Source organism: Gopherus evgoodei, chromosome 8, assembly GCF_007399415.2.
Source record: "Gopherus evgoodei ecotype Sinaloan lineage chromosome 8, rGopEvg1_v1.p, whole genome shotgun sequence".
In the NCBI taxonomy this organism is placed as follows: domain Eukaryota; kingdom Metazoa; phylum Chordata; order Testudines; family Testudinidae; genus Gopherus; species Gopherus evgoodei.
The window spans coordinates 107,131,015-107,154,509 of record NC_044329.1 but is presented as its reverse complement, the minus strand read 5'-3'; the positions used below and the strand labels follow the sequence as shown (position 1 = coordinate 107,154,509).

The following is a 23,495-nucleotide window of genomic DNA, read 5'->3' as shown; positions in this document are numbered from 1 at the left end:
TGAAAAATCGGGCAAGGGGTAGGGAGTAATAGGTGCCTATATAAGAAAAAGACCCAAAAATTGGGATTGTCCCTATAAAATTGGAACATCTGGTCACCCTAGAAGCAGCCACCTGTGGAGCTTGGAGGAGGGGTCAGAACAGAATTAGGAAGAGCTAGAAGGGTGGAAACTAAGACCCAATAGTGCCCCAAATTTCCAGGTGCCCTATGCAGCCCTGTATGCTGCATATGCCTAAGGACAGGCCTTGTTTAGGTCTCAGGGCTCCTGCTGACACCTCTCTATAGGCAGACTCTGTCCCTCCAGACCATGGTTTCAGGCATGCAGTCCCCCAGCAGTTCACTGCCATTATCCTGTAGCACCTGCACTCGGGATCTCTCTTTTTCAAGGGCTATGAGAGTGGTTTACCAGAGACCAGGAAGCCATCACACATGTTTAAGGACAAAAGCCTTCCAGAGAAAACATCCAGAACAATTGACAGTCTATACGCTGGCTTCAGCTTACCAAGTGTGCCTAGCAGGATCCAGTCCTTCATATCCTGGAGCAGGTGTTTCCATCTTGGTCAGGGGCGGCTCCAGGCACCAGCACACCAAGCGTGTGCCTGGGGCAGCAAGCCACGGGGCGGCGCTCTGCCAGTTGCCGTGAGGGCAGTAGGCAGGTTGCCTTCGGCGGCATGCCTGAGGAGGGTCTGCTGGTCCCGCGGCTTCAACAGACCTCCCGCAGGCATGCTGCCGAATTCACAGAACCGGGGACCTCCCGTAGGCATGCCGCCAAAGGCAGCCTGCCTGCCATGCTTGGGGCGGCAAAATACCTAGAGCCGCCCCTGATCTTGGTTAAAGGTTCCTGGCAGTTGGCTGGATCCAAATGCGGGCCCTCTCAGTCAGTTTAAGCTGACACTTCTATACAGTTTGTGGGGCCTTTGTTTCCCAGCTGTCCTGAAACAGGTAAAAACAGTTACTTCACCTTTGCCCAGGGTGGGTAAAGCTTCAAAGGCCAGGTAGCTGCATAACCAGCATTAGGATTTGGCATTAATAACCCCTTAGTGTGTTTGGATTCCACAAGAATCTCAGCAAGCCAGGAACACAAAGACATATAAAACGTATTAATACAAAGGCCTATCCATGTCCAATAGACCCCCACTGTCTCATGCATCTCAGTATAAGTCTTTTGCAGTTTCCATGTGTCCAAGGATGGACTCAAACCCCTCAGCGTTTAAGCTTCTGCCTCTTGGCATTTGCACAACACCTCACATGAGGTGTTATGATGCCTCTCTCATGCCTAAGCCCCAGTCAAACTCAAAGCCAGTGCAGGGAGGTGTTGCCCTGCCAGTCTCACCTGCAAGGCCTGAGTGGGTAGGTGTGCTCTCAGAATGACGAACTCCACACAATGAAGCTGGAAGTGGGGAGGAAAAGGCAGCCTCTTTTATAACCATTAGTCCAGAGTTTGGGGAATTCACCCAGGATATGAGAGACCCTGATTCAATCCTCACCCATGTTCTGCTCCCCTCTTCTTCCCCCTCCTCCGGCCCCCAGAAGCCAGCAGTGGTTCAGCTCCAGCTGGCAGGCTCCCTTCTAGCCTCCCCACTGCATAGTGCCTGGGAAGCAGCCAGCATGTCCCCATTCCAGCTCCTATGCATAGGGGCAGCCAGGGGGCTCTGCACATTGTCCTCAACCCAAGCACTGCCCCCACTGGCTAGGAACCATGGCCAATGGGAGCTGTGGGGCGGCGTCTGCAGACCAGGAGGTGCGCAGAGCCACTGGCCGCGGCTTCCGCATAGGAGCCGGAAGGGGGACATGTCACTACTTCTGGGAGCTGCTTGAAGTAAGCACCATTCGGACCCTGTACCGCTCCCATACCCCAACACCCTGCCCCAGCCCTGATCCCCCTCCTGCCCTTCAAACCCCTCAGTCTAGCCCAGAGCACCCTCCTGCACCCAAATCCCCAGCTGCACCGCAGAGCCCGCACCCCTAGCTGGAGCCCTCACCCCTCCCACATCCCAACCCACTGCCTCAGGCTGGCGCCCCCTCCCACACTCTGAACTCCTCATTCTGGCCCCACCCTAGAGCCTGCACCCCCAGCCAGAGCTCTCACCCCTTCCTGCACCCTATCCCTCTGGCCCAGCCCAGTGTAAATGTGCGAGTGAGTGAGGGTGGAGAGCAAGTGACAGAGGGAGGGGGGATGGAGTGAGTAGGGGGTAGGGCCTATGAGAAGGGGAGGGGCATAGGTGGGGCCTTGGAGGAGAATGGCAGGGGCAAGTATGTTTGGTTTTGTGCCAGTAGAAAGTTGGCAACCCTAACTCACGCCAGCCTGGTGGTGGTGGTGTTGGGGGTGTCAGACACTTGGGAACAGCCTGGGTAGGATTGGGCCAGCAGCCTGGTGCAGAACTGGGGCTGGCCTGAAGCCGGGGGAGCTGGTAGCTTGGCCTGACACCGGGGTGGGTGGGCATTGTGGCTGGAGCAGGTGGGCTGGGACACCTCTGGCTGTGGGGCCTCAGGAGGAAGGGGCAGGTCAGGGCCTGCTGCGGGCTAGCCTCCCTGAAGTGTGAGGGGGTTCCGCCAGCTGCCCATGCCCTTCTGCCTCACGAGGAGAAGGACAATCCATGCTCAAATCCCATTTCTCAGGCGAGTGCTCCTAATGTCTAGGTTATACATTCAGTCTCACTATCTCTGGTCCAATGCATATTTAATTCTATATCCACACAGAGGAACAGCTTCAATGGGAGAGATGGAGAGATGCCACATGAGAACATCCTGGAGTCCTGTGCTCAGGGCCCTCACCTGGGAAGGAGGCAAACCCTTGTTGAAATGCCTTCTCCTCATCTGGTAGAGAGGGGAATTGAATCACATTCCCCCACATCCTGAGGGAGTTTCCTAACCAGTGGGTTACAGGTTACAAGGGAAGCCTCCTCCTCTCTCCCCCTGCCACTGGAGATTTTAGAATTAGGTATGGAACACCACTATTCTTGGAAGTAGCAGCTTAGGCCTGTCACTCTAGGAAAGGTTCACAGGAATATATGCCTCCCTCCAGCCCAGACTGAGGGGCCTAACTCCCTGAAAGATGTGGGGTTTAGGATGCACCCATCTCCTTGCCATCTGATATTGGAGTTTAGGATACACTTCTCTCCTTCGCATCTGCTATTGGCTGACTACGGTGGTTCCCCACCTAGTATGTTGGCTTTTGTGGATCCCATTCTTAGGGGCTGTTTCTTCCTACACATCATAGGGAGCCTGGTCACCTAACTCAGCTTTTGTGGATTTCACTGGGTGGCTAGGGGTTTAAGAGTCTCAGCCTTGCAATGCCTACGTTTTCTTTGTGGCTATGGACCTTAGTGTCTCTCTGGCTAGAGCTAGTCAGCATTTTGAAATGTTGACACAAACACATGAGATAACCACAGTAACATTTTAAATTAAAAAAAAACATTCGTGTCCATCTTCCAATCATTGCTATAGCTGCTTGGGAAATTTTGAAAAAGTCAATGAAAAAACAGGGGGAATAACGTCAAAGCTTTTTACCTGTCCCTTCTCAACCTTGCTTTCCTGCCATCTCTAAATCTAAGGGCAGGTCCACACTAAAACATTAGGTCGACCGAGTTGCATCATTTAGGGTTGTGAAATTCACACCCCTGAGCAACATAGTTAATACAACCTAATCCTTAGTGTAGACAGTGCTAAGCCAACAGGAGAATTCTTCTATCAACTGAGCTACCACCTCTTAGGGAAGTGGATTAACTACAGTGTCAGGGTTTTTGTAGTCTGGAATTGGGAAGGCATTTTAGCACATACTTAAGTTTCAGTAACTTGGAAGTTTTCTGAATTCAGGGCCTAGATTTGATGAAGTTTAAATTATTTTCCTTATTTTTCTGTGCCTCTGACAAAACCAAAATACATGCCTATGGACAAGAAACCTTTCCCTTTTGGGAGATTTGTTTCCATTTATCAAGCAGGGCGGTATGGAGTATCTCCTGTGATTTGTTTAGAGATCGGTTCACTCTGTGCTCTCCGAGGTCTGCCTCAGAACTATCACAAAGCAAAACAAAAAGCAGTTTGCTTGCCCCAAGGCTCCAGTAGAGATCCAGCAGGACAAGCTGACTCCTTCCAGGTCTCATCTTATCTGAAGAAAAGGCAAAGTTTACAAATTCCTTTATCTCCCAGAATGCCATGGGCTGCTAGGGAACTCTGTCTCCTAGCAACCTTGCTCCCCTGAATCCTAGAGGACTATCCCAAGTCAGCCTTGTCCCTCATCACTGAGAGGAGTTCCAACCCACCCAGCTTGGGGAACTCCAGCCTCAGGTTCACCGGTATGTTTTAAGAGGTAAAACCTGGATCAGGGTAGTGCCACGTCTTAAGGGCCAATGCACTTTGTTCCATCCAGGGTACTTTGTGTCATCCTCTAATTAATTCAGCAGTATCATGTATAAATAATTAAAATTGGGATGGAACCATCACTGGTGGGGGTCTGGTGCTGAATGAATATCCCAGGAGATGAGTGAATCATAGACTCATAGACTCTAGGACTGGAAGGGACCTCGAGAGGTCATCGAGTCCAGTTCCCTGCCCTCATGGCAGGACCAAATACTGTCTAGACCATCCCTAATAGACATTTATCTAATCTACTCTTAAATATCTCCAGAGATGGAGATTCCACAACTTCCCTAGGCAATCTATTCCAGTGTTTAAATACCCTGACAGTTAGGAACTTTTTCCTAATGTCCAACCTAAATCTCCCTTGCTGCAGTTTAAGCCCATTGCTTCTTGTTCTATCATTGGAGGCTAAGGTGAACAAGTTTTCTCCCTCCTCCTGATGACACCCTTTTAGATACCTGAAAACTGCTGTCATGTCCCCTCTCAGTCTTCTCTTTTCCAAACTAAACAAACCCAATTCCTTCAGCCTTCCTTCATAGGTCATGTTCTCAAGACCTTTAATCATTCTTATTGCTCTTCTCTGGACCCTCTCCAATTTCTCCACATCTTTCTTGAAATGCGGTGCCCAGAACTGGACACAATACTCCAGTTGAGGCCTAACCAGTGCAGAGTAAAGCGGAAGAATGACTTCTAGTGTCTTGTTTACAACACACCTGTTAATGCATCCCAGAATCACGTTTGCTTTTTTTGCAACAGTATCACACTGTTGACTCATATTAAGCTTGTGGTCTACTATGACCCCTAGATCTCTTTCTGCCATACTCCTTCCTAGACAGTCTCTTCCCATTCTGTATGTGTGAAACTGATTGTTCCTTCCTAAGTGGAGCACTTTGCATTTATCTTTATTGAACTTCATCCTGTTTACCTCAGACCATTTCTCCAATTTGTCCAGATCATTTTGAATTTTGACCCTGTCCTCCAAAGCAGTTGCAATCCCTCCCAGTTCGGTATCGTCCGCAAACTTAATAAGCGTACTTTCTATGCCAACATCTAAATCGTTGATGAAGATATTGAACAGAGCCGGTCCCAAAACAGACCCCTGTGGAACCCCACTTGTTATACCTTTCCAGCAGGATTGGGAGCCATTAATAACTACTCTCTGAGTACGGTTATCCAGCCAGTTATGCACCCACCTTATAGTAGCCCCATCTAAATTGTATTTGCCTAGCTTATCGATAAGAATATCATGCGAGACCGTATCAAATGCCTTACTAAAGTCTAGGTATATCACATCCACCGCTTCTCCCTTATCCACAAGGCTCGTTATCCTATCAAAGAATGTTATCAGATTAGTTTGACACGATTTGTTCTTTACAAATCCATGCTGGCTATTCCTTATCACCTTACCACCTTCCAAGTGTTTGCAGATGATTTCTTTAATTACCTGCTCCATTATCTTCCTTGGCACATAAGTTAAACTAACTGGTCTGTAGTTTCCTGGGTTGTTTTTATTTCCCTTTTTATAGATGGGCACTATATTTGCTCCCTTCCAGTCTTCTGGAATCTCCCTCGTCTCCCATGATTTCCCAAAGATAATAGCTAGAGGCTCAGATACCTCCTCTATTAACTCCTTGAGTATTCTAGGATGCATTTCATCAGGCCCTGGTGACTTGCAGGCATCTAACTTTTCTAAGTGATTTTTTACTTGCTCTTTTTTTATTTTATCTTCTAAACCTACCCTCTTCCCGTAAGCATTCACTATACTAGACATTCCTTCAGACTTCTCAGTGAAGACCGAAACAAAGAAGTCATTAAGCATCTCTGCCATTTCCAAATCTCCCGTTACTGTTACCCCCTCCTCATTGAGCAGTGGGCCTACCCTGTCCTTGGTCTTCCTCTTGCTTCTAATGTATTGATAAAAAGTCTTCTTGTTTCCCTTTATTCCCATAGCTAGTTTGAGCTCATTTTGTGCCTTTGCCTTTCTAATCTTGCCTCTGCATTCCTGTGTTATTTGCCTATATTCGTCCTTTGTGATCTGACCTAGTTTCCATCCCTACCCTGGTGGGAGGATGGGGAAAACAGGGTTAACTGGTCCAGAAGTACCCATTGCAAAACAAAACAGAAGCTTGGGAGGGGCTGCAGCCTATGGCCTATGGCCATAGGAATCCCACAGATGGCAGGATGGGGTCCCTGCTCGCACAAAGTGAACCCTCGGACATTTGGAGTGCTGGACTATGGTGACCTGCTGTTACAACAACTAATCATAAATCTATATTGGGGTAGCACCTAGGAGTCCCAGTCATGGACCAGAATCCCATTGTCCTAGGTATTGTTCAAACATATGACAAAAAGACAGTTCCCACCCCAAAGAGCTTGCAACAGGTGGAAATAAACAGACGGGGGAGCAATAATAATAATAATTCATTTCACTATTATGACACCTATGATCAACAGTGTAGGGGCCTCAGAAATCACAGTAGCCACCCAAGTTAAAAGTCAGCTGAAAAGTACAACTGAGTACAAATGGGTGGTAAAAAAGGGGGACTTGGCATAGGCACATATCAGACACCTAGCTTTTGTCTTCTCTTTGTCATTAATAGAGCTGGTTGAAAATTTTCAGATGGGTCTATCACAAAATTTGATTCATCGCAATCTAAAGATTCCATAGACATTGATTTTTGACTCCATTTTGTCTAGGAAAAAAATCAAAATGAAGGATTTGTTTCAAAACAGCTTTTTTGTTTTGAATTTTTAAAAATATTTATATATATTGTGACAGACCCAGGCCAGTGGGGTGCAGGAGTCTGGTAGAGGGCAAATATACTGGTCACTGGGTAAGTAGTTTTCTGTTCCCTGAGTGACCAGAGCAGGGTCTGCACTAGAGTAGTCAGGAACTTGCTAGAACCAATTAAGGCAGACAGGCTGATTAGATCACCTGCAGCCAATCAAGGCAGGCTAATCAGGGCCCTTGGGTTTAAAAAGGAGCTCACTCCAGTCAGGTGAGGGGGAGCCAGAGGAGATGAAGTGCGTGCGAGGAGCTGTGAGCAAGGGGTGCAAGGAGCTGAGAGTGAGAGGCTGTGCTGCTGGAGGACTAAGGAGTACAAGCATTATCAGACACCAGGATGAAGGTCCTGTGGTGAGGATAAAGAAGGTGTTTGGAGGAGGCCATGGGGAAGTAGCCCAGGGAGATGTAGCTGTCACACAGCTGTTACAAGAGGCACTATAGACAGCTGCAAATCCATAGGGCGCTGGGCTGGAACCCGGAGTAGAGAGCGGGCCCAGGTTCCCCCCAAACCTCCCAACTCCTGATCAGACACAGGAGGAGTTGATCCAGACTGTGGGGGAGATCACTGAGGTGAGCAAATCTGCCAATAAGCGCAGGACCCACCAAGGTAGAGAAGGAACTTTGTCACAATATTTACATTTTTATATTTTATAAAATAATGGAAACATGTAAAAACATGCAAAATGGAATATAAAACATAAGCATCAACTAAAATGTAAAAATATAAAATAATAAATTAATACTGAAACTCATAGACTCATAGACTCATAGACTCTAGGACTGGAAGGGACCTCGAGAGGTCATCGAGTCCAGTCCCCTGCCCTCATGGCAGGACCAACTACTGTCTAGACCATCCCTGATAGACATTTATCTAACTTACTCTTAAATATCTCCAGCGATGGAGATTCCACAACTTCCCTAGGCAATCTATTCCAGTGTTTAACTACCCTGACAGTTAGGAACTTTTTCCTAATGTCCAACCTAAATCTCCCTTGCTGCAGTTTAAGCCCATTGTTTCTTGTTCTATCATTGGAGGCTAAGGTGAACAAGTTTTCTCCCTCCTCCTGATGACACCCTTTTAGATACCTGAAAACTGCTAACATGCCTCTCAGTCTTCTCTTTTCCAAACTAAACAAACCCAATTCCTTCAGCCTTCCTTCATAGGTCATGTTCTCAAGACCTTTAATCATTCTTGTTGCTCTTCTCTGGACCCTCTCCAATTTCTCCACATCTTTCTTGAAATGCGGTGCCCAGAACTGGACACAATACTCCAATCAAAACATACCATTTTGATTGTATTGAAATGGAAAATTTCAATGGACCCCCAAATGATCCCTCTCCCCCAACACTTCATTTTACAGGAGACTGAAATTCAGTGTTTCATTCTGATTCTGAACAAAATTCAGATTTTCCCATAAAACAGAACTGCAGGTTCCCAACCAGCACAGGTCATTCATTACTAGTATTTAGTAATCTAGATATTCACCGATTCTTATAGCACCATAAAAACACACGGTGCTGTAGAATAATAATCGCTGTCCTTATCTGCACCATGAAAACTAATGATTTTCCTCACTGACGTTTAAGGAAGCAGGATCAAATCCTATGGCACAAGCTGATACAACAGAGACCAAGCAGAGCTGAGTTTGACTCTTGTAGCAATAACACCTCCTGAAGTAGGTGACACTTCAGAAGTTTTAAGAAAGAGAAGGATGGTACATAAGGAACATTAGCTGGGTGCTCGTGCCAAGAATGCAGGCCTGGCAGAAGAGAAGGCACAGAATCGGGATTGAGCGGTGGAGCCTGACAGCACTATCAGGGCAGAGCTGTGGGTGAAGTGTAAGAAGCACAAGAAGGTGTGGGAGGAGATGGAATTTTAAATTGATGATCCTAACTATGTGCACAGGCAGGGCAAGATTCCATTGCTGGTGTAAATCAACACTGCACCAGGAGGACAATTTGTACATCTTATATGATGTTTTTAGATCAATGGGAGAGAACAACAGTCAAAACTCTTGGCATAGATTTTGATTTTGATATTGCCTTGAAGGAAACAGATCAAATTTGAAACTGTTGTTAATATTCAGCTGTATAATAAATTAGGGGACAATGGATAGACATTTTTAAAAAGAGTAAATGGGATTGTCACAGTTCAAGGAAACTGCACTTGTATTCCCCCTCTATGGTCCCTCTAGGGCACCAACTCTAGCGTCCCAGCTCCTCCGCAAAGACACACACATCTCTCCCTTCTGAGAAGAGTATTTTCAGGCTTCACAGCTCACTACCTGCACTATGAATTCCCAGCAAAGTCAGACTGCCTGTGGAGGTCTGCTTTACTTTTCTCCTCAGAGCTAGTAAACAGTGTAATTGCCACAATTATAAAAAGTTAATGTTCAGCTCTTTCTAAGCAAGCACATTTTTTTCTTAAGGTGTAAGCATTACAGAGCAAACATATTAAAACAAACAATAAAAGAACTTACACGTGTGCTTTACCAGAGATCACCTCCAGCTCCAACAAGATCTCTGGCTGGTGAACAGTACTTCAAACCTCACCAAGAGTCACAAGTTCATAATGGCTGTTATTTCAGAACGAGCACACTCATGAATCTATGAGACCCTCCTTTGTTGAGTTTGGATCTTTGAAGAGACCATGAATGGGTAATCAGTCATACAGGGGATTTCCCACTCAGAGAGAAGCTTGCATAACCAGAATAGATGCATTGTACACCCATCCTAGAGATTTCCTGGGATTTCCCTTTCTTTAAAAGTTCATTCTTTTCTTGACCAATTGTTTTAAGAGTTCCTTGAAGCACAGAACCCTTTCTAAAGTTTACATTAGTCCTGTCTCCCCCTAAAAATTAGATACCATCCCATAATAATACATATACATTTGTATTTTAATACAATGAACTCCTAGGATACTTAATTCAATAAGGTTTGTCCAGGATATTGCAGAAAATTGCTATACCTGTCACAGGGATGACTCCGGTAATTATAGGCCAGTCAGTCTGACATCGATGCCAACCAAGATAATGGAGTGACTGATACGGGACTAGATTAATAAAGAATTAAAGCAGGGTAATATAATTAATAGCAGTCAACATGGTTTCTCAGTGCAGGACTCACCACTGCGGTGCCTCCTGCTGGTCATCTCAGGGAATTAGCGTTTCCAACCTCTGGAGTGCCTCTGCAGGCCAGTGTCCTGCTGCTGCTTGGCCCCCATGTCCCTCCCAGGACCCGGTGCCCCTTGTCTTTGGGGTGCTGTCCCCTGGCAATACCCTCACAGTCTCAGGGTCTCCCCACCCAGAGAAACCCCCAACCCTCTATCCCAATCTTGCTTCAGTCGTGGGCTACTGCTAGTCACCACCTAGCCCCCGCTCACTGGGGCAGACTGCAGTGTAAAAGCCACTCATCATAGGCAAGGGGGGGGTTGGACCTGCTGCCTCTGCCTACCTGTGGGCTGCCCCCGGCAACCCCAGTACCTAATTGGCCTTCCACTAGGCCACAGCCTGGGGAGTTTCCAGGCCGGAGCTCCCCAGCTCCCTTGGCCTTCCCTCAGCCCTGCTCCACTCCAGATACCTTCTCTCAGCTCCCTACACCCAGGTCCCTCCCTCTCAACGCTAGAGAGAGTCTGTCCTTCTGACCCACTGCCCTCTTATAAGGGTCAGCTGGGCCCTAATTACACCGACTACAGTTGTGGCTGTTTTCCCAAACAGCCCAGCTTTTTCCTTAGCCCTCTCCACAGGGGCGGCTCTAGCCATTTCGCCGCCCCAAGCACGGCGGCACGCTCCCGCGGGATTCTCCCAGCGGAGCCTCCGCAGGGATGCCTGCGGGAGGTCCACCAGAGCCACCTGCCACCCTCCTGGCGACCGGCAGAGCACACCCCGCAGCATGCCACCCCAAGCATGTGCTTGGCGTGCTGGAGCCTGGAGCCGCCCCTGCCTCTCCCAGGGCTGTTTTAAGCCTTTCTTTTTCTGATGAATTTTAAAGTTGGATTGATAAAGGTAACAGAGTTGATGTAATATACATAGACTTCTGTTAGGTACCTCCGGTCTAGACCATACATCATTAATGGAGCCACACTGATTTGCACCTACTGAGAATCCATCTCTGTAGGCGAGTCTACACTACAAAAACAAAAACAAAAACAGGAAACAAACCACGGCATTGCATTGCAGAAACCGAGTCTATAGGCTGGGGCTCATGCAACTGGGCAAAATATAGCACTGTAGACATTTCTGCTCAGGCTGGAGCTTGGGCTGTGAGACCCCACCCCTGGCCAGGTTTAAGAGTCCATGCTGGAAAGTCTACACTTCTATTTTAAGCCCTGTAGCATGAACCCCACAAGCTCAAGTCAGTAGACCTGGGAACTGAGACTTGATGTTGTGGGTTTTTTTAAAGTATAGATGTACCCTAAGAGTCTTCATTGTGAGAAGAGACAAAAGAAGGCACATGATTAGGGCTGGCCAAAAAAATCCACATTAATTTCTGTGGAAATTTTAGAAAGAAATGAAAATTTTCTGTTTTGTTCAAATTTGTGTGTGTGGAAATTTTCACTTTTTGGGGGGAGGGGAATCAAAATTGAATGAAAGTTTCCATTTCACTTCACATGGAAGTTTTTAATTTTGTTTTGTTTTTTTTCAACCGTCCCCTCCCCCACAAATCCATTTCTGATGTTTGGATTTTGGATTTTGATTTCTCTCCTCATCCTTTCTTTACCTCTCACGTGGTTTTTTTATTTTTTTTTGCTTCGCTGGTGGACCCTCCTCCCTTCCCATGTGTCCCAAAATTGTCTCCATCTCATCTGGTTACCTTATCTCCTCCCTGCCCCCCACGCTCTGGACAATGGAGAAGGGGAGACTTTTAAAAAAGGAGAGAAACTAAGGAAAATCCCACCCCAAACCAAAGTCAATGTGGTTGAAAAGTCAGTGTACTTTGAAAATATCCTGTGACAAAATTTCCAGCCATGTTCTACCCATGGTATCGCTTGTGTATGCCTGCTAGAACTTGTTTTCTTTCTCTTTGGAAGGCATCTGGTCACCTTTCAAATTACTAAGATATCATTGAACAACCTAAAGCATCTGAAATGTGTTAAGAAAAAAATCTGAGGATGCATCATAGAAGTTGACAAACTGGATCAGATTGGCTCATCTTATCATTTTATTTAGTGCTGTAGATTTTTAATGTGCTTATTCTGTAGGCACCATAGTTTCAAGTGCTGCATTATCCAGCCCACGCCTGAGGTTGGTTGCTTTTGCTAAACCCTTACGGTAAGGCACAATTCTTTTATTAAGCAACTAACCACTGCTATCAAATGACATTGTAAATCTGATGAAAACAAAGGTCTTCAAGCCTGGTTCTACTCCCACAGGTTATATAAAAGGAGCTAATTTTTGAAGTGAGACTTTGTGGGTGGAAGATGGAGCATCTTAATACTGGAGTGTACTAGGGAAGGAAGGTTTGTGTACTTTGCTTGCTTAAATGTTTGTTCATCTCACTTTCATGGCAATGGATTATTAAATAATAGTTCTGATATAACAAACATGGTTAGATGGATCACAGACTTTAGAGTTTACACTGTGACAGTTATCCTTTCCTCTGACACTAGAAAGGTTGTCTTGAACTCTACAGGAGAGAGATTTTGGCAAACACCTGACTTATTGCTCCTGTCCTTTTTCCCCTCCATCATTGTTGCAGTTCTCCAGAAGAGGGAAGGATCTGGACAAGCTTTTGGAATGGAGTAAAAAGTACGCACGTGCCTTCCCCGTGTGGTTTGGGAAATTTGTAGTGTTTGTGAGCCTCAACGATGCTGATTACGCTAAGGCTGTATGTGCCAGGGGAGGTAAGAGGTGGTGCATTTTGCCTCTGAATGAGAACAACACACTTGTTATCGAAGTCCTCCAAGGTGTGATTCTGCTCTGAGGCCTGCCAGGAATTGAGTAAGCAAGTATAACCTCAGCCCTGATGTATGGCTGCAGTCTTCTGCCTTTTTTTCTTGGGGTTATGGGCTAAGTTCCCTCTAAGCTGTGCAGCCGCGGAGCAGCCTATCAGGCACTCAGGGCTGTGACAGAGAGAGATGCCCCTCCCCCAGCCCTGGACCTGCTGCAACAAGGAGAGACACATTTTCCCCCCAGCCCAGGTGCTGCTGTGGGGAGAGAGAGGGCTGGGGGAGTCCTCTCTCCCCACTGCAGCCCCAGGGCAGCCTGCACCCCAAGCCCCTCATCCCCGGCATCATCCCAGAGCGCACAGCTCCAGCTGGAGCCCTCACCCCCCCACGCCAACCCTCCGTCCCAGCCTTGAGCCCCCTCCTGCACCCTGAACCCCTCATTCCCAGCCCCAGCCCTGATCCTCCTCCGATACCCTGAACCCCTCATTCCTGGCCCCAGCCCTGAGCCCCCTCCTTCACCGTGAATTCCTCATCCTTGGCCCCACCCCAGAGCCCACACCTCCAGCTGTAGCCCTGACCTCCCACACTCCAACCCTCTGCCCCAGCCCTGAGCTCCCACCCACACCCTGAACCCCTCATTCCCAGCCCCAGCCCTGATCCTCCTCTGATACCCTGAACCCCTCATTCCTGACCCCACACCCTGAGCCAGAGCCCTCACCCCCCCGACTGCACCCCAATCCTCTGCCCCAGCCCTGAGTCCCCTCCCACACTCTGAACCCCTTGGCTCCACCCCCACCACACACCACCTCCATATTGGGGCACATAAGAAAATTCATTCTGCACATGCACTGGAAAAATTAGAGGGAACATTTGTTATGGGTCTTGAGTTCACCTATAAAGGTGCCTGGTACATCCACCCAAGGAAACTCCTAGTGCAGAGAACACAGAAGGCTTGTCCGTTTAGAAAATATTTCACACACAATATCATAAAGAGGAGTGTCAGTTAGAACACACACAAAAATAAAATAGCTATCACAATTCCCAGTGACTCTTGATTAGGCATGGGGAACTGAGGCTAAGGGACAAAGGAAAAAGGGATCAGGATAATAAAAGATAAAAACAGCAATACAGAAACTCCACCCCTTCCAACATATATAGACACTAAAAGCCACCCTTTGAGCCCAGCACCTGCCTAGGTAAATAGTGAGTTAAGGCTCATCCTTTGATTGGTGTTGCAACACTGAAGTTGGTGGCTGGCTTAAAACAAAACAGCAAAATAAATAAATAAGGATGTTCTTATGAAGTATCCACCCCAAGGATGGCCAAATCATCCGTGTTGCTCTCTGGTCTGGATTCCAGTGTGCAGGTAGTTAGCTCTTGGTAGCCTGATCATGATTCTCCACATTACTGAGTGTCCCAAAAATCCCGTAAAATCCTTCCTTGGATAGGAATGTGGAGGGCTGAAAGGTCCTCCCTGGACTGTGACGCTTCTCTCTCTGCTACACTCCGAACACAGCCAAAAAACTGAAAGTAAAACCAAACACATTGTGTCGGAGTTCTGCCTTATTACGCTTGGTTCTGGTAGTGTTGCTAGCCAGTCTCTCTCCTCTGCCACTAATTGCTGCTGTGATTCAGGGGCAAGTCCACTAGATGCTCAGTGTAGCATTTCAGAAGCACCCTCTCCAAAGTCCAATCAGTCTGGACCAGACCACTAACACAAAGCTGTTTTTCTCTCTCTCAATCACAATTTTGCAGATCCCAAGGATAATATTTTCTATCGCTACGTACTCCCATGGATTGGTAAGTATATTCTTGCTTTTAGCCATCAATAATGATATGGAGAAGCTACTCCGCCAGCTGAGGATCAGCCCTTGTGTTTCCATGACTGCAAAGCAAGGCTGTTTCAGATTGTTTCAATACACAAAAACTCCCGGGGCAATTTCATCCCTTATTATTACCATTCATGTTTATTACAGTAGTGCCTAAGGCAGGGCCAACCAAACGTGGGGCCCCATTGCGTCGGCACTGTACAAACAGGGTGTGAGAAGGGATGAAGCTGTTCAGATGAGTGGAATTACAACATGTCCAAATTTGGCTCTACCTGCTTTTGCTCTGCTGCCTCAATGGTTTGTTCAGCAGCTGCCTGAAGTGTTTATGGTGTCTGTGATTTTAAAGACTTTCATTCTTTAATTCATTTCCATTTGAAAAGCTATACAGTGTATTAAACGTTAAAAACATTTCGACGGAGCTTGCAGAGCAGCTGATTCACTGCAGCAATTTCCTCTCTAGTGACAGTCACTCTGACCCAGAGGCGATCTGCCTCTTCTTGCCACTCAGCCTGCTGGCCAGGTCATGGTGTGGTCACACCCCTTCTGGGGTGACAGAAAGTCCAATGAATTGAAGTCCTTACGTCTGGTCCTCGGTCCCAAATCTCAGCCTCAATGTCCACTCCTTAGAATCCTTTTCCAGGGCTTTAGATCATCCTGATCCCCTTATGTCAGGGGCTTCAAGTCACCTTCCCAGTGGCTAGTAGGGGAACCCAGATCCACCGGCTACACTGGGCTCCAGGCCAGGAACTCTGGGATAAGCAGCCAAGATCTGCTCCCTCAGACACCTTGCTGCTGCCTCCCTGGACTCCTTCTTGCCTTTTTCTCAGTCCTTTCTTCAGTTCTTTGCAACAATCAGCTCCTCCCAGGTTTCTCCCCAAGAGGCCGAGTTCCTGCCCTTGTACCAGGGTCTGCCATAGAAGCTGGCTCCAATCGTGTGTCTTACTCCCTCCCTCCACCCACAGGCTTTGTCCTCACCCTGAAGGAATCTTCTTGCTCCCCTCAGGTTTCTCCACTCTCTATTACGAAGAAGGTGACTGCAGTCTGACAATAGGCTAATGGTACCAGGGGAAAGCCTGTAATAGGGTAGTGATGGGTAAACCCAGTTACCTTTCCACCCTGGAGATAAACATTCACCTGAAATGAGATTTTGTAAGATATTTACCTTGAAACTAGCAAACAGGATAAAATGTCGTGATTGGGGATGCGGCGGGGGAGGGACGGGACATGGAGGTTTGGTTTGGAGACACATTCAGAAGCTGCTCATCTGAACCTCTTGCACTTAGAAAAAAGTCAGGCAAGAGATTTTGCAAGAAGAAACTACCTCATTAGATTCTGGTACTTTCTTCCAGTTGAGCCAGAAATACCAGGTGCGCAGCATTCCCCAAACTTGAATGGTGTACTACTAATACTGTTGATCGTGGACCCAAATTACTTGAGGTTTAGGCATTGGTACAGAAATGATTAGATTGCATTGACGAATAGGCTGAATTTTTCAATCTGGAATTTTTTTCAATGAGGAAAAGGCCTTTCATAAATGAAAAATTTTGTGGATATATACATAAAATTTTCTGAATTTTTGACAATGCCCCCAAACCAAAAACATTTCATTTTTCAAACCCGGAAACCTACTTCTTTTTTAATTGTAGGAGTTTTGGTTGTCCCCCCTTTTCTTTCAGTTTTTCTCTGCATCCCCCCACCCCTTTTCACTGCAAAAAAAGAGGGGAAAAACACTAAATCTCCAAAAACCAAAACATGGTTTTGGAAAACCAAATATTTCCCTGTTATCAGTTTCCAGTTTTTCTTCAAAATAAATTAAAAGATTATGAATATTTTTTGCAAGGAATGTAGAAAAAAAATAAATTATTCCCCCCCTCCTCACGCATAAAACATATGTACCACTTTTCTGAGCAGCTCCCTTCTCTAGTGACTGAAATAATCTGATCTGTGTTGCCTGTGTTTCTCCAGGGAAAGGATTACTGACCTTACAAGGGCCAAAGTGGTTCCAGCATCGTAAACTGCTGACTCCAGGATTTCACTATGGGGTTTTGAAACCTTATGTGTCATTGATCACCAAGTCTACACAAGTGATGCTGGTAGGAACTGCTGTTGCAATTGTCATCACCTGTACTTGGTTCTTTTCCGACTTCTATGCTGAAAGCAAAGCTTCTCTTGCCATTTCTTCACTGTTCTCTTGGATTCTCTGCCTGCATTTTGTAGTATTTGAAAGACATATGGGGTGATTCCCATGCTATGACATAATTTACACTTGTGTAACATGTTACTAGATCAGAATTCTCCACTCACAATGGTGGTGTGATAAATGAAGGTGGGTGTAGGGGACTTCCTTTGAACACACAGCTAGCCAGTAAGCTGTAAAATCCCTCTTGGTAGCTATTCTCTGCTTGCTTTAGCTGTAAAGGGTTAAAAAGACCCCCAGGTTAAAATAAATAAAAAAATAAAAAGGAGTGGGCATCTGACCAAAAGAGCCAATGGGACAGCTAGAACTTTTTAAAATTGGGAAAAAAACTTCCCTTTGTTGTTTGTTTGTTCTCTGAGAGAGGGGACAGAGCAGGACAGGGCTGAAGTTATGCTGTAAGCAGCTTTAAAACCAGGTATGAAAACACATCAATTCATATCTCAAACCTATTTATCTGAAACCCCAGATGTGTAAGTAGATCAGAAATGTTTAGAAAGACGTGATTAGGTTATTTTCTTTTATTTCTCAACGGCTTGTGGACTCCTCTGTGCTAATCCCAGATGCTTTTGTTTGCTTGTAACCTTTAAGCTGAACCCCCAAGAAAGCTATTTTGGGTGCTTAGTTTTTGGAATTGCTCTGTTAAAATCTATCAGTAGCCTAAATTCCAGATGTATTTTCTTTCTTTCTTTCTTTCTTTCTTTCTTTCTTTCTTTCTTTCTTTCTTTCTTTCTTTCTTTCTTTCTTTCTTGTTTTTAATAAAATTTACCTTCTTTAAGAACAGGATTGGATTTTTGGTGTCTTAAGAGGTTTGTGCCTGTTGTTTGATTAGCTGGAGGCAACAGCTAATTTCCTTTGTTTTCTTTCTCAGCTCTTTCCCAGAGTGGAGGTGAAAGGGCTTGAGGGTATTTCACAGGAGGAATTCTCAAGTGTTCCTTCCTGGGTCCAAGGTGGGTTTTGCATGTGGGTAGTGGCAGCATTTACCAAGCCAAGGTCAGAGAAAAGCTGTAACCTTGGGAGTTTAATACAAGCCTGGAGTGGCCAGTATTAATTTTTAGAATTCTTGCAGGCCTCCACTTTCTGCACTCGAAGTGCCAGAGTGGGGATTCAGCCTTGACAGGTGGTAACATTTTACATCCTCTTTGCACTCACTTTGAACAAGTATAAATCACTAGAGATCTAATATAGCAAGACCTCCATCATCCTCCCAACACTTTAAACCCCAGCATGGAGGTGGGGGTGATCATAGGGGATTTTCCAAAAAGCATCTGGGCTCCAACAGTCCCCTGCTGCTAGAATAGTTCCTTGGGATATGTTTCAGTTGAAAGCAAGTTAGAGCATGCCCCTTCCAATCTACACTGGGGGAAAATTCCCTCCCAACCCCAAACCTGTCAGTCAGTATGAGAGAGTCAAATCAGCCAGGCATCCAGAAAGAGGATTCTCTATATTACCTAAGAGCACTAGTCCACCCTGTCCAATGTCCTGTCCCAAACGGTGGCCAATCTCTGATGTTTCAGAGAAATGTGAGAAAACCCCTCAGTATTCACCTGGCCAATTGTGCACCAGGAAAAATATTCCTTCCTGACCCCAGCAGGCAAATGACTGAAGCCCTGAAGCATCCGATTTGATTATAGTCATTCTCTTAATACAGAGATGCAAGTTTTAGGAGAATGTTGAGGGCAATGCCGGCAATCCCCATGGCCAGTGAAAAAACGTGATGAACAGGGGGGCCCAGAGATTCATAGATCCTAAAGTCAGCAGGGACTGCAACGAACATCCATTTTACCCCATTGCACACAGAGACTCCAAGTGATGGCAAGTCCAGCCTCAACACGGATAAGCTGTTCCAGTGTTTAGGAAATCACCTAACTTCAATTTTCAGTAACTGGGTCTTGTTATGCCTTCATCAGCAAAGCTGAAGAGCCCCACAGCATCAGATATCTTTCCCATGCATAAGTACCAATTCACAGCATTAAGTCGCCTCTCAGCCTTCTCTTCGATTGGCAAGCTTGTTTTCCAGCTTCCAGGTCATTTTTGTGACTGTTACTTTGAACTGTTTGATTAATACCTGAGTTTTTTGTTCTCACTCTTCCCTTTCTGTCTGCTCGCCTTTGTCTTAGTTTTCCTGTTTCCCTTTATGAATAACTTTTTCCTGCCTTCTTCCACATAAATTTGTCCTCTGCCCTCCTCCATATTTTCCTCTTCCCCCTTCCATTCTCCTCCAATTCACTTCCATTGGGTCCTACATTCTCCTCTTGTCAGAGGGCCAGCGGGGGTCTAAGGTGCTGCTTGGCTTCGGGGCAGCAGTGCCCTGGCAGTGGGAATCTAAGAGGGTGTCTTTTCTAGCAGGAGTACGTAGTGAGAGTCTCAGGAGTCACCCTCTTTCTGGAGGTAGCCGTGCCTAGTGACAGGAGTCCAGAGGGCTGCCTTCTCTGGCAGTGGTAGCGCCTAGTGGCAATAGACCAAGGAGCTGCCCTCTCTGGAAGTGGTATGGCCCAGCAGCAAGCGCAGGGAGAGGAGGGGAACCTGGGCCCATTCTGCCCCACCATGATCTGAACCAGGCCCTTCAAAACCCATTACTCCGTTGAAGGGTTCAGGTATCCATATCCCCAAGCAGGTCACTTCCTACCCTTAGTCCTTACTCTGGTATCTCTTCCGCTGGTTGCAGTTCATCATCCCCTTCAGTCCCTAAGGTGAACTGGGCTCATGTGGTGTAGTCAGGATTCTCAGTCTTGGTGGTTTGTAGTCCCGTTGGCTTCTCAGCAGAAGCCTGCAGTGCATGTCCACTTTCCTCCTCAGCCAGCCCAGACTAGGCTGAGCTGCTTCCTTTTATGTGCTCCCTCTACTGGGAGTGTGCCCAGCAAGGGCGAGGGGGCGTGGCCTCTTGGACACAAAGCAGTTTGTTAATCCCCGTGTCACCAATGCGGGGTTGGTACACCCAGTCACAGCTCCCCTGCTAAATTCCACCCCCTCCGCCTCACCCTCAGGAGTAATCAGGAAGGGGAAAAGGAGTTCACAGGGCCATTTTGTACCCTGGTACTATTAACCCCCAGGATTCAGGCCCGTCAAAATCATGAGATTGGATTAAAAATCATGAGATTAAAACAATAATAAATAATAATAATAAATGCTGTGAATCTTTGAATGAATCCAAGGCCAGAAGGCACCATTAGATCACTTAATCTGACCTGTAGAAAACAGGCCATAAAATTTCACCCCATTTCTAAAGCCTATAATTTGTGTTTGGCTAAAGCATCTGTTCCGGAAAGGTGCTCAGTCTGGATCTGAAGACATCGAGAGATGGAGAAGGCATCAGTTCCCTTGGTAGTTTGTTCCTAGGGTTAATCACTATCACTGTTAAAAATGTGTGTCTTAGTTCTAATCTCCATTTGTTTGGCTTTAGCTTCCAGCCATTGGTAAACTTGGTTCTTTTTATTTGCCCTCTGGTCTCTAAACTCTTTCGAGTGCACTTGGGTCACATTTTCAAACCTTTCTCTGCAATCATGAGGGCTAGAAGCTTTCTTTTTTTAAAAAGAAAGCTGAGATTTTCATGTATTTGCTTGACTCCAGGAGCTGGGGCTTTAAGAGAAACACCAAATATGATACTCCTAATCAAATCATGAGTGCTGTCAATACTAGTTCTCTTGATCCTTTAACGGGGAGGTGGAGGGGAAGGTGGTGGTGGTCCAGGAGCTCTCTTCTGTCTTCCTCTTCGAGCTGGTAGGTGGTAAGGTTAAGAGCATAAGAAGAACGTCAAGTGATTCATCCCACGTCACCCATTCCCAGCTTCTGGCAAACATAGGCTAGGACACCGTCCCTGCCCATCCTGGCCAACAGCCATTGATGGACCTATCCTCCATGAACTTATCTAGTTCTTTTTTGAATTCTGTTATAATCTTGGCCTTCACACCATCTCCTGGAAATGAGTTCTACAGGTTGACTGCGTTGTGTGAAAAAATACTTCCTTTTGCTCATTTTAAACTGCTCCCTATTAATTTCATTTGGTGACCCCCCTACTTCTTGTTTCATGAGAAGGAGTAAATACCACTTCCTTATTTACTTTCTCCAGTCATACCAATCAGCTACCTGAGGGGGTCAACAACTCGCTCTCCTGTGGTGTTAGGTATATCGACAGCTTTGTGTAAGCTCCAAAACTTGTCTCTCTCACCAAGGAAGTTGGTCCAATGGAAGCTATTACCTCATCCACCTTGTTGCTCTAGCATCTAGCAAAGCACTTTTGTTCCATCTCATTTCTGTCTCCTTCCTGCATTAGGATAAATGGGAACATCTGATCACTCAGGAGAAGTCGGTGGAGCTCTTTGGACATGTCAGCTTGATGACTCTTGACAGCATCTTGAAATGTGCCTTTAGTCATGAGAGCAACTGCCAGATGGACAGGTCAGTACAAGGGATAGACCTGGGCAAAATTTTTTAGACAAATAATTTATTTGCCAAAAAATGCAGTTTTGGTTGACTCAAAACTATTTTCGAATTTGACGCAAATAGTCACAAAACAGAGGAGAAGGGGCAGTATGGTGCTGTTGCAATACCCCTCCTCCCACACCCTTTATAACCTTTAGCCCAGTGGTTAAGATATCTGAGACTCTGGTTTGAAACTGCCTCTAGATAATGGAGTTTTTTGATTCACTGAGAAGTTTTGGCTTCAGTTCAACCCAAACTGAATTTTTTATTTTATTTTTTAGAACTGCCTGCAAACCAAAACATCAGTTATTCTCCCAGCTTTATGCAATGTTATCTGGATATACTGCTGCCACTAACTCATTGTTTAGGTATAGGATATTGCAACTTTGGGATTAATGGTGACTATGTTACATCTCTACTACAGGCAGAAAAGTTGTATACTTTGCTAAATGTCATTTAAATCCTTCAATAAACTTTTCTTTCAGGGAGAATTCCTACATCAAATCTGTCTATGAAATCACCTATCAGATAAATTACAGGATCTGGTACCTCCCATATCAAATTGATTTCATCTATTGGCTCAGTCGTGATGGACGTCGCTTCCAGAAGGCTTGTGAAATGGTGCATCTCCAAACAGGTATTTCCCAATGTTCTTATCGCTATCTTTCTCTGAAACTTAGGGGGAAGGGCTAAAAATTCTTTAGAGAAAATATAACTCCCGCTGAAGCCAATGAGAAGCGATCAGTTGACTTCAATAGAAGCCAGATTGTTGCCTTGGTCTCTATGACTCTCAGTATAGCAACAAAGTATTCTATTGATCTATAGACATTATATAGCTGTGCAAGCTTCCCACATATTGTTCTGCCAATGTGCCTCACTCTTCTCCTGGGGAGACCACCTTTAGAGGTGAGAGGGAGATGCACTCTTCATGGACCCTTGGCTTCTTTGATAAGGCTGCCATCAAAGGTGTTATGTGAGATGGACACCTGATTGCACCTTCCAGTCATTACCTATCTGGGCTGGATTTGAGGACTGATCTTTCTCTAAATTTGAATTATGCAAACTCAAATTTAGTGAGAAATAACTGTGAGGCCAATTGGGTAATGGAATGAGAGAAATCCCATTCCCCCTCACATACAGATACAAGAAAGCACCGAGTAGAGTCCTTCTAACAGGCCTCTGCTTCTGCCCTTCTGCCCTGCATCCTATGATACACAGAGTGAATCCTATCATCATAAACAAGGAGGATGATGGGGCCAGAAAGACCTCACATGTTGAATGATGGCCCTTCACTCTGCTGGTAGAGCTAACAGAGAAATCTAGAGTCTTGAAATATATATTTTTATTATTGTTTTTCTGAAACAGATAAAGTGATAAAGGAGAGGAAGAAATCCCTCAAAGACGAGCGAGAACTTGAAAAGATCCAGAAGAAGAGACACTTGGACTTCCTCGATATTCTTTTGTGCGCCAAGGTAGGTACAGAAGAACCTTGGTTGTTTCTCATATCTAGTAAATGAGTGTGTGTATGTCTGTTAGACAAAAAAAATTCTCAAATTGATTTTTCCACTTTGTAGCAGTGTAGTTCCCTAGCTGGGTTGGGCTAAAAGCTAATTTTTTCTGACATCAGTTAATTTCTGGAGCAAGTTCTTTAAGGACTCCACATCCGTCAACTTCCTTTGTTTATAGGTATCTATGGCTTCAAATTCACATATTTTAGCATAGTCCAGGAATTCCCTATTCTTGAACGAAACTGAGCTGAGCTGTTCCCTTTTATATGCTCCCTCCATGAAAGCATGCCCAGAAAGGGTGAGGGAGTGTGGCCTGTTCAGCCCAAACCAGTTTGTTAACCCTTGCATCACCAGTGCAGGGTTGATACACCCCATCACAGGATCCTGTCCCCAGGGCCGGCTCCAGGGTTTCTGCCACCCCAAGTGTCAGAAAGAAAAAAAAAAGCCACGATCAGTGGCAGCTTCACTGCCCTACTTTCTTCTTTGGTGGCAATTTGGCAGCAGGTCCTTCC

General features: G+C 45.9%; 1 protein-coding gene across 1 annotated transcript in view; it reads left to right on the top strand.

The window, feature by feature from the left end:
• Positions 1 to 23,495, top strand: part of LOC115655992 (cytochrome P450 4B1-like) — a 47,685-nt gene that overhangs the window by 8,794 nt on the left and 15,396 nt on the right. The window contains exons 2-7 of the mRNA XM_030572138.1: positions 12,841 to 12,985; positions 14,786 to 14,830; positions 16,825 to 16,952; positions 21,327 to 21,451; positions 21,961 to 22,112; positions 22,841 to 22,947. Of these exons, the coding sequence (XP_030427998.1) occupies positions 12,841 to 12,985; positions 14,786 to 14,830; positions 16,825 to 16,952; positions 21,327 to 21,451; positions 21,961 to 22,112; positions 22,841 to 22,947 (702 nt within the window). The remainder of the gene's footprint in view (positions 1 to 12,840; positions 12,986 to 14,785; positions 14,831 to 16,824; positions 16,953 to 21,326; positions 21,452 to 21,960; positions 22,113 to 22,840; positions 22,948 to 23,495) is intronic.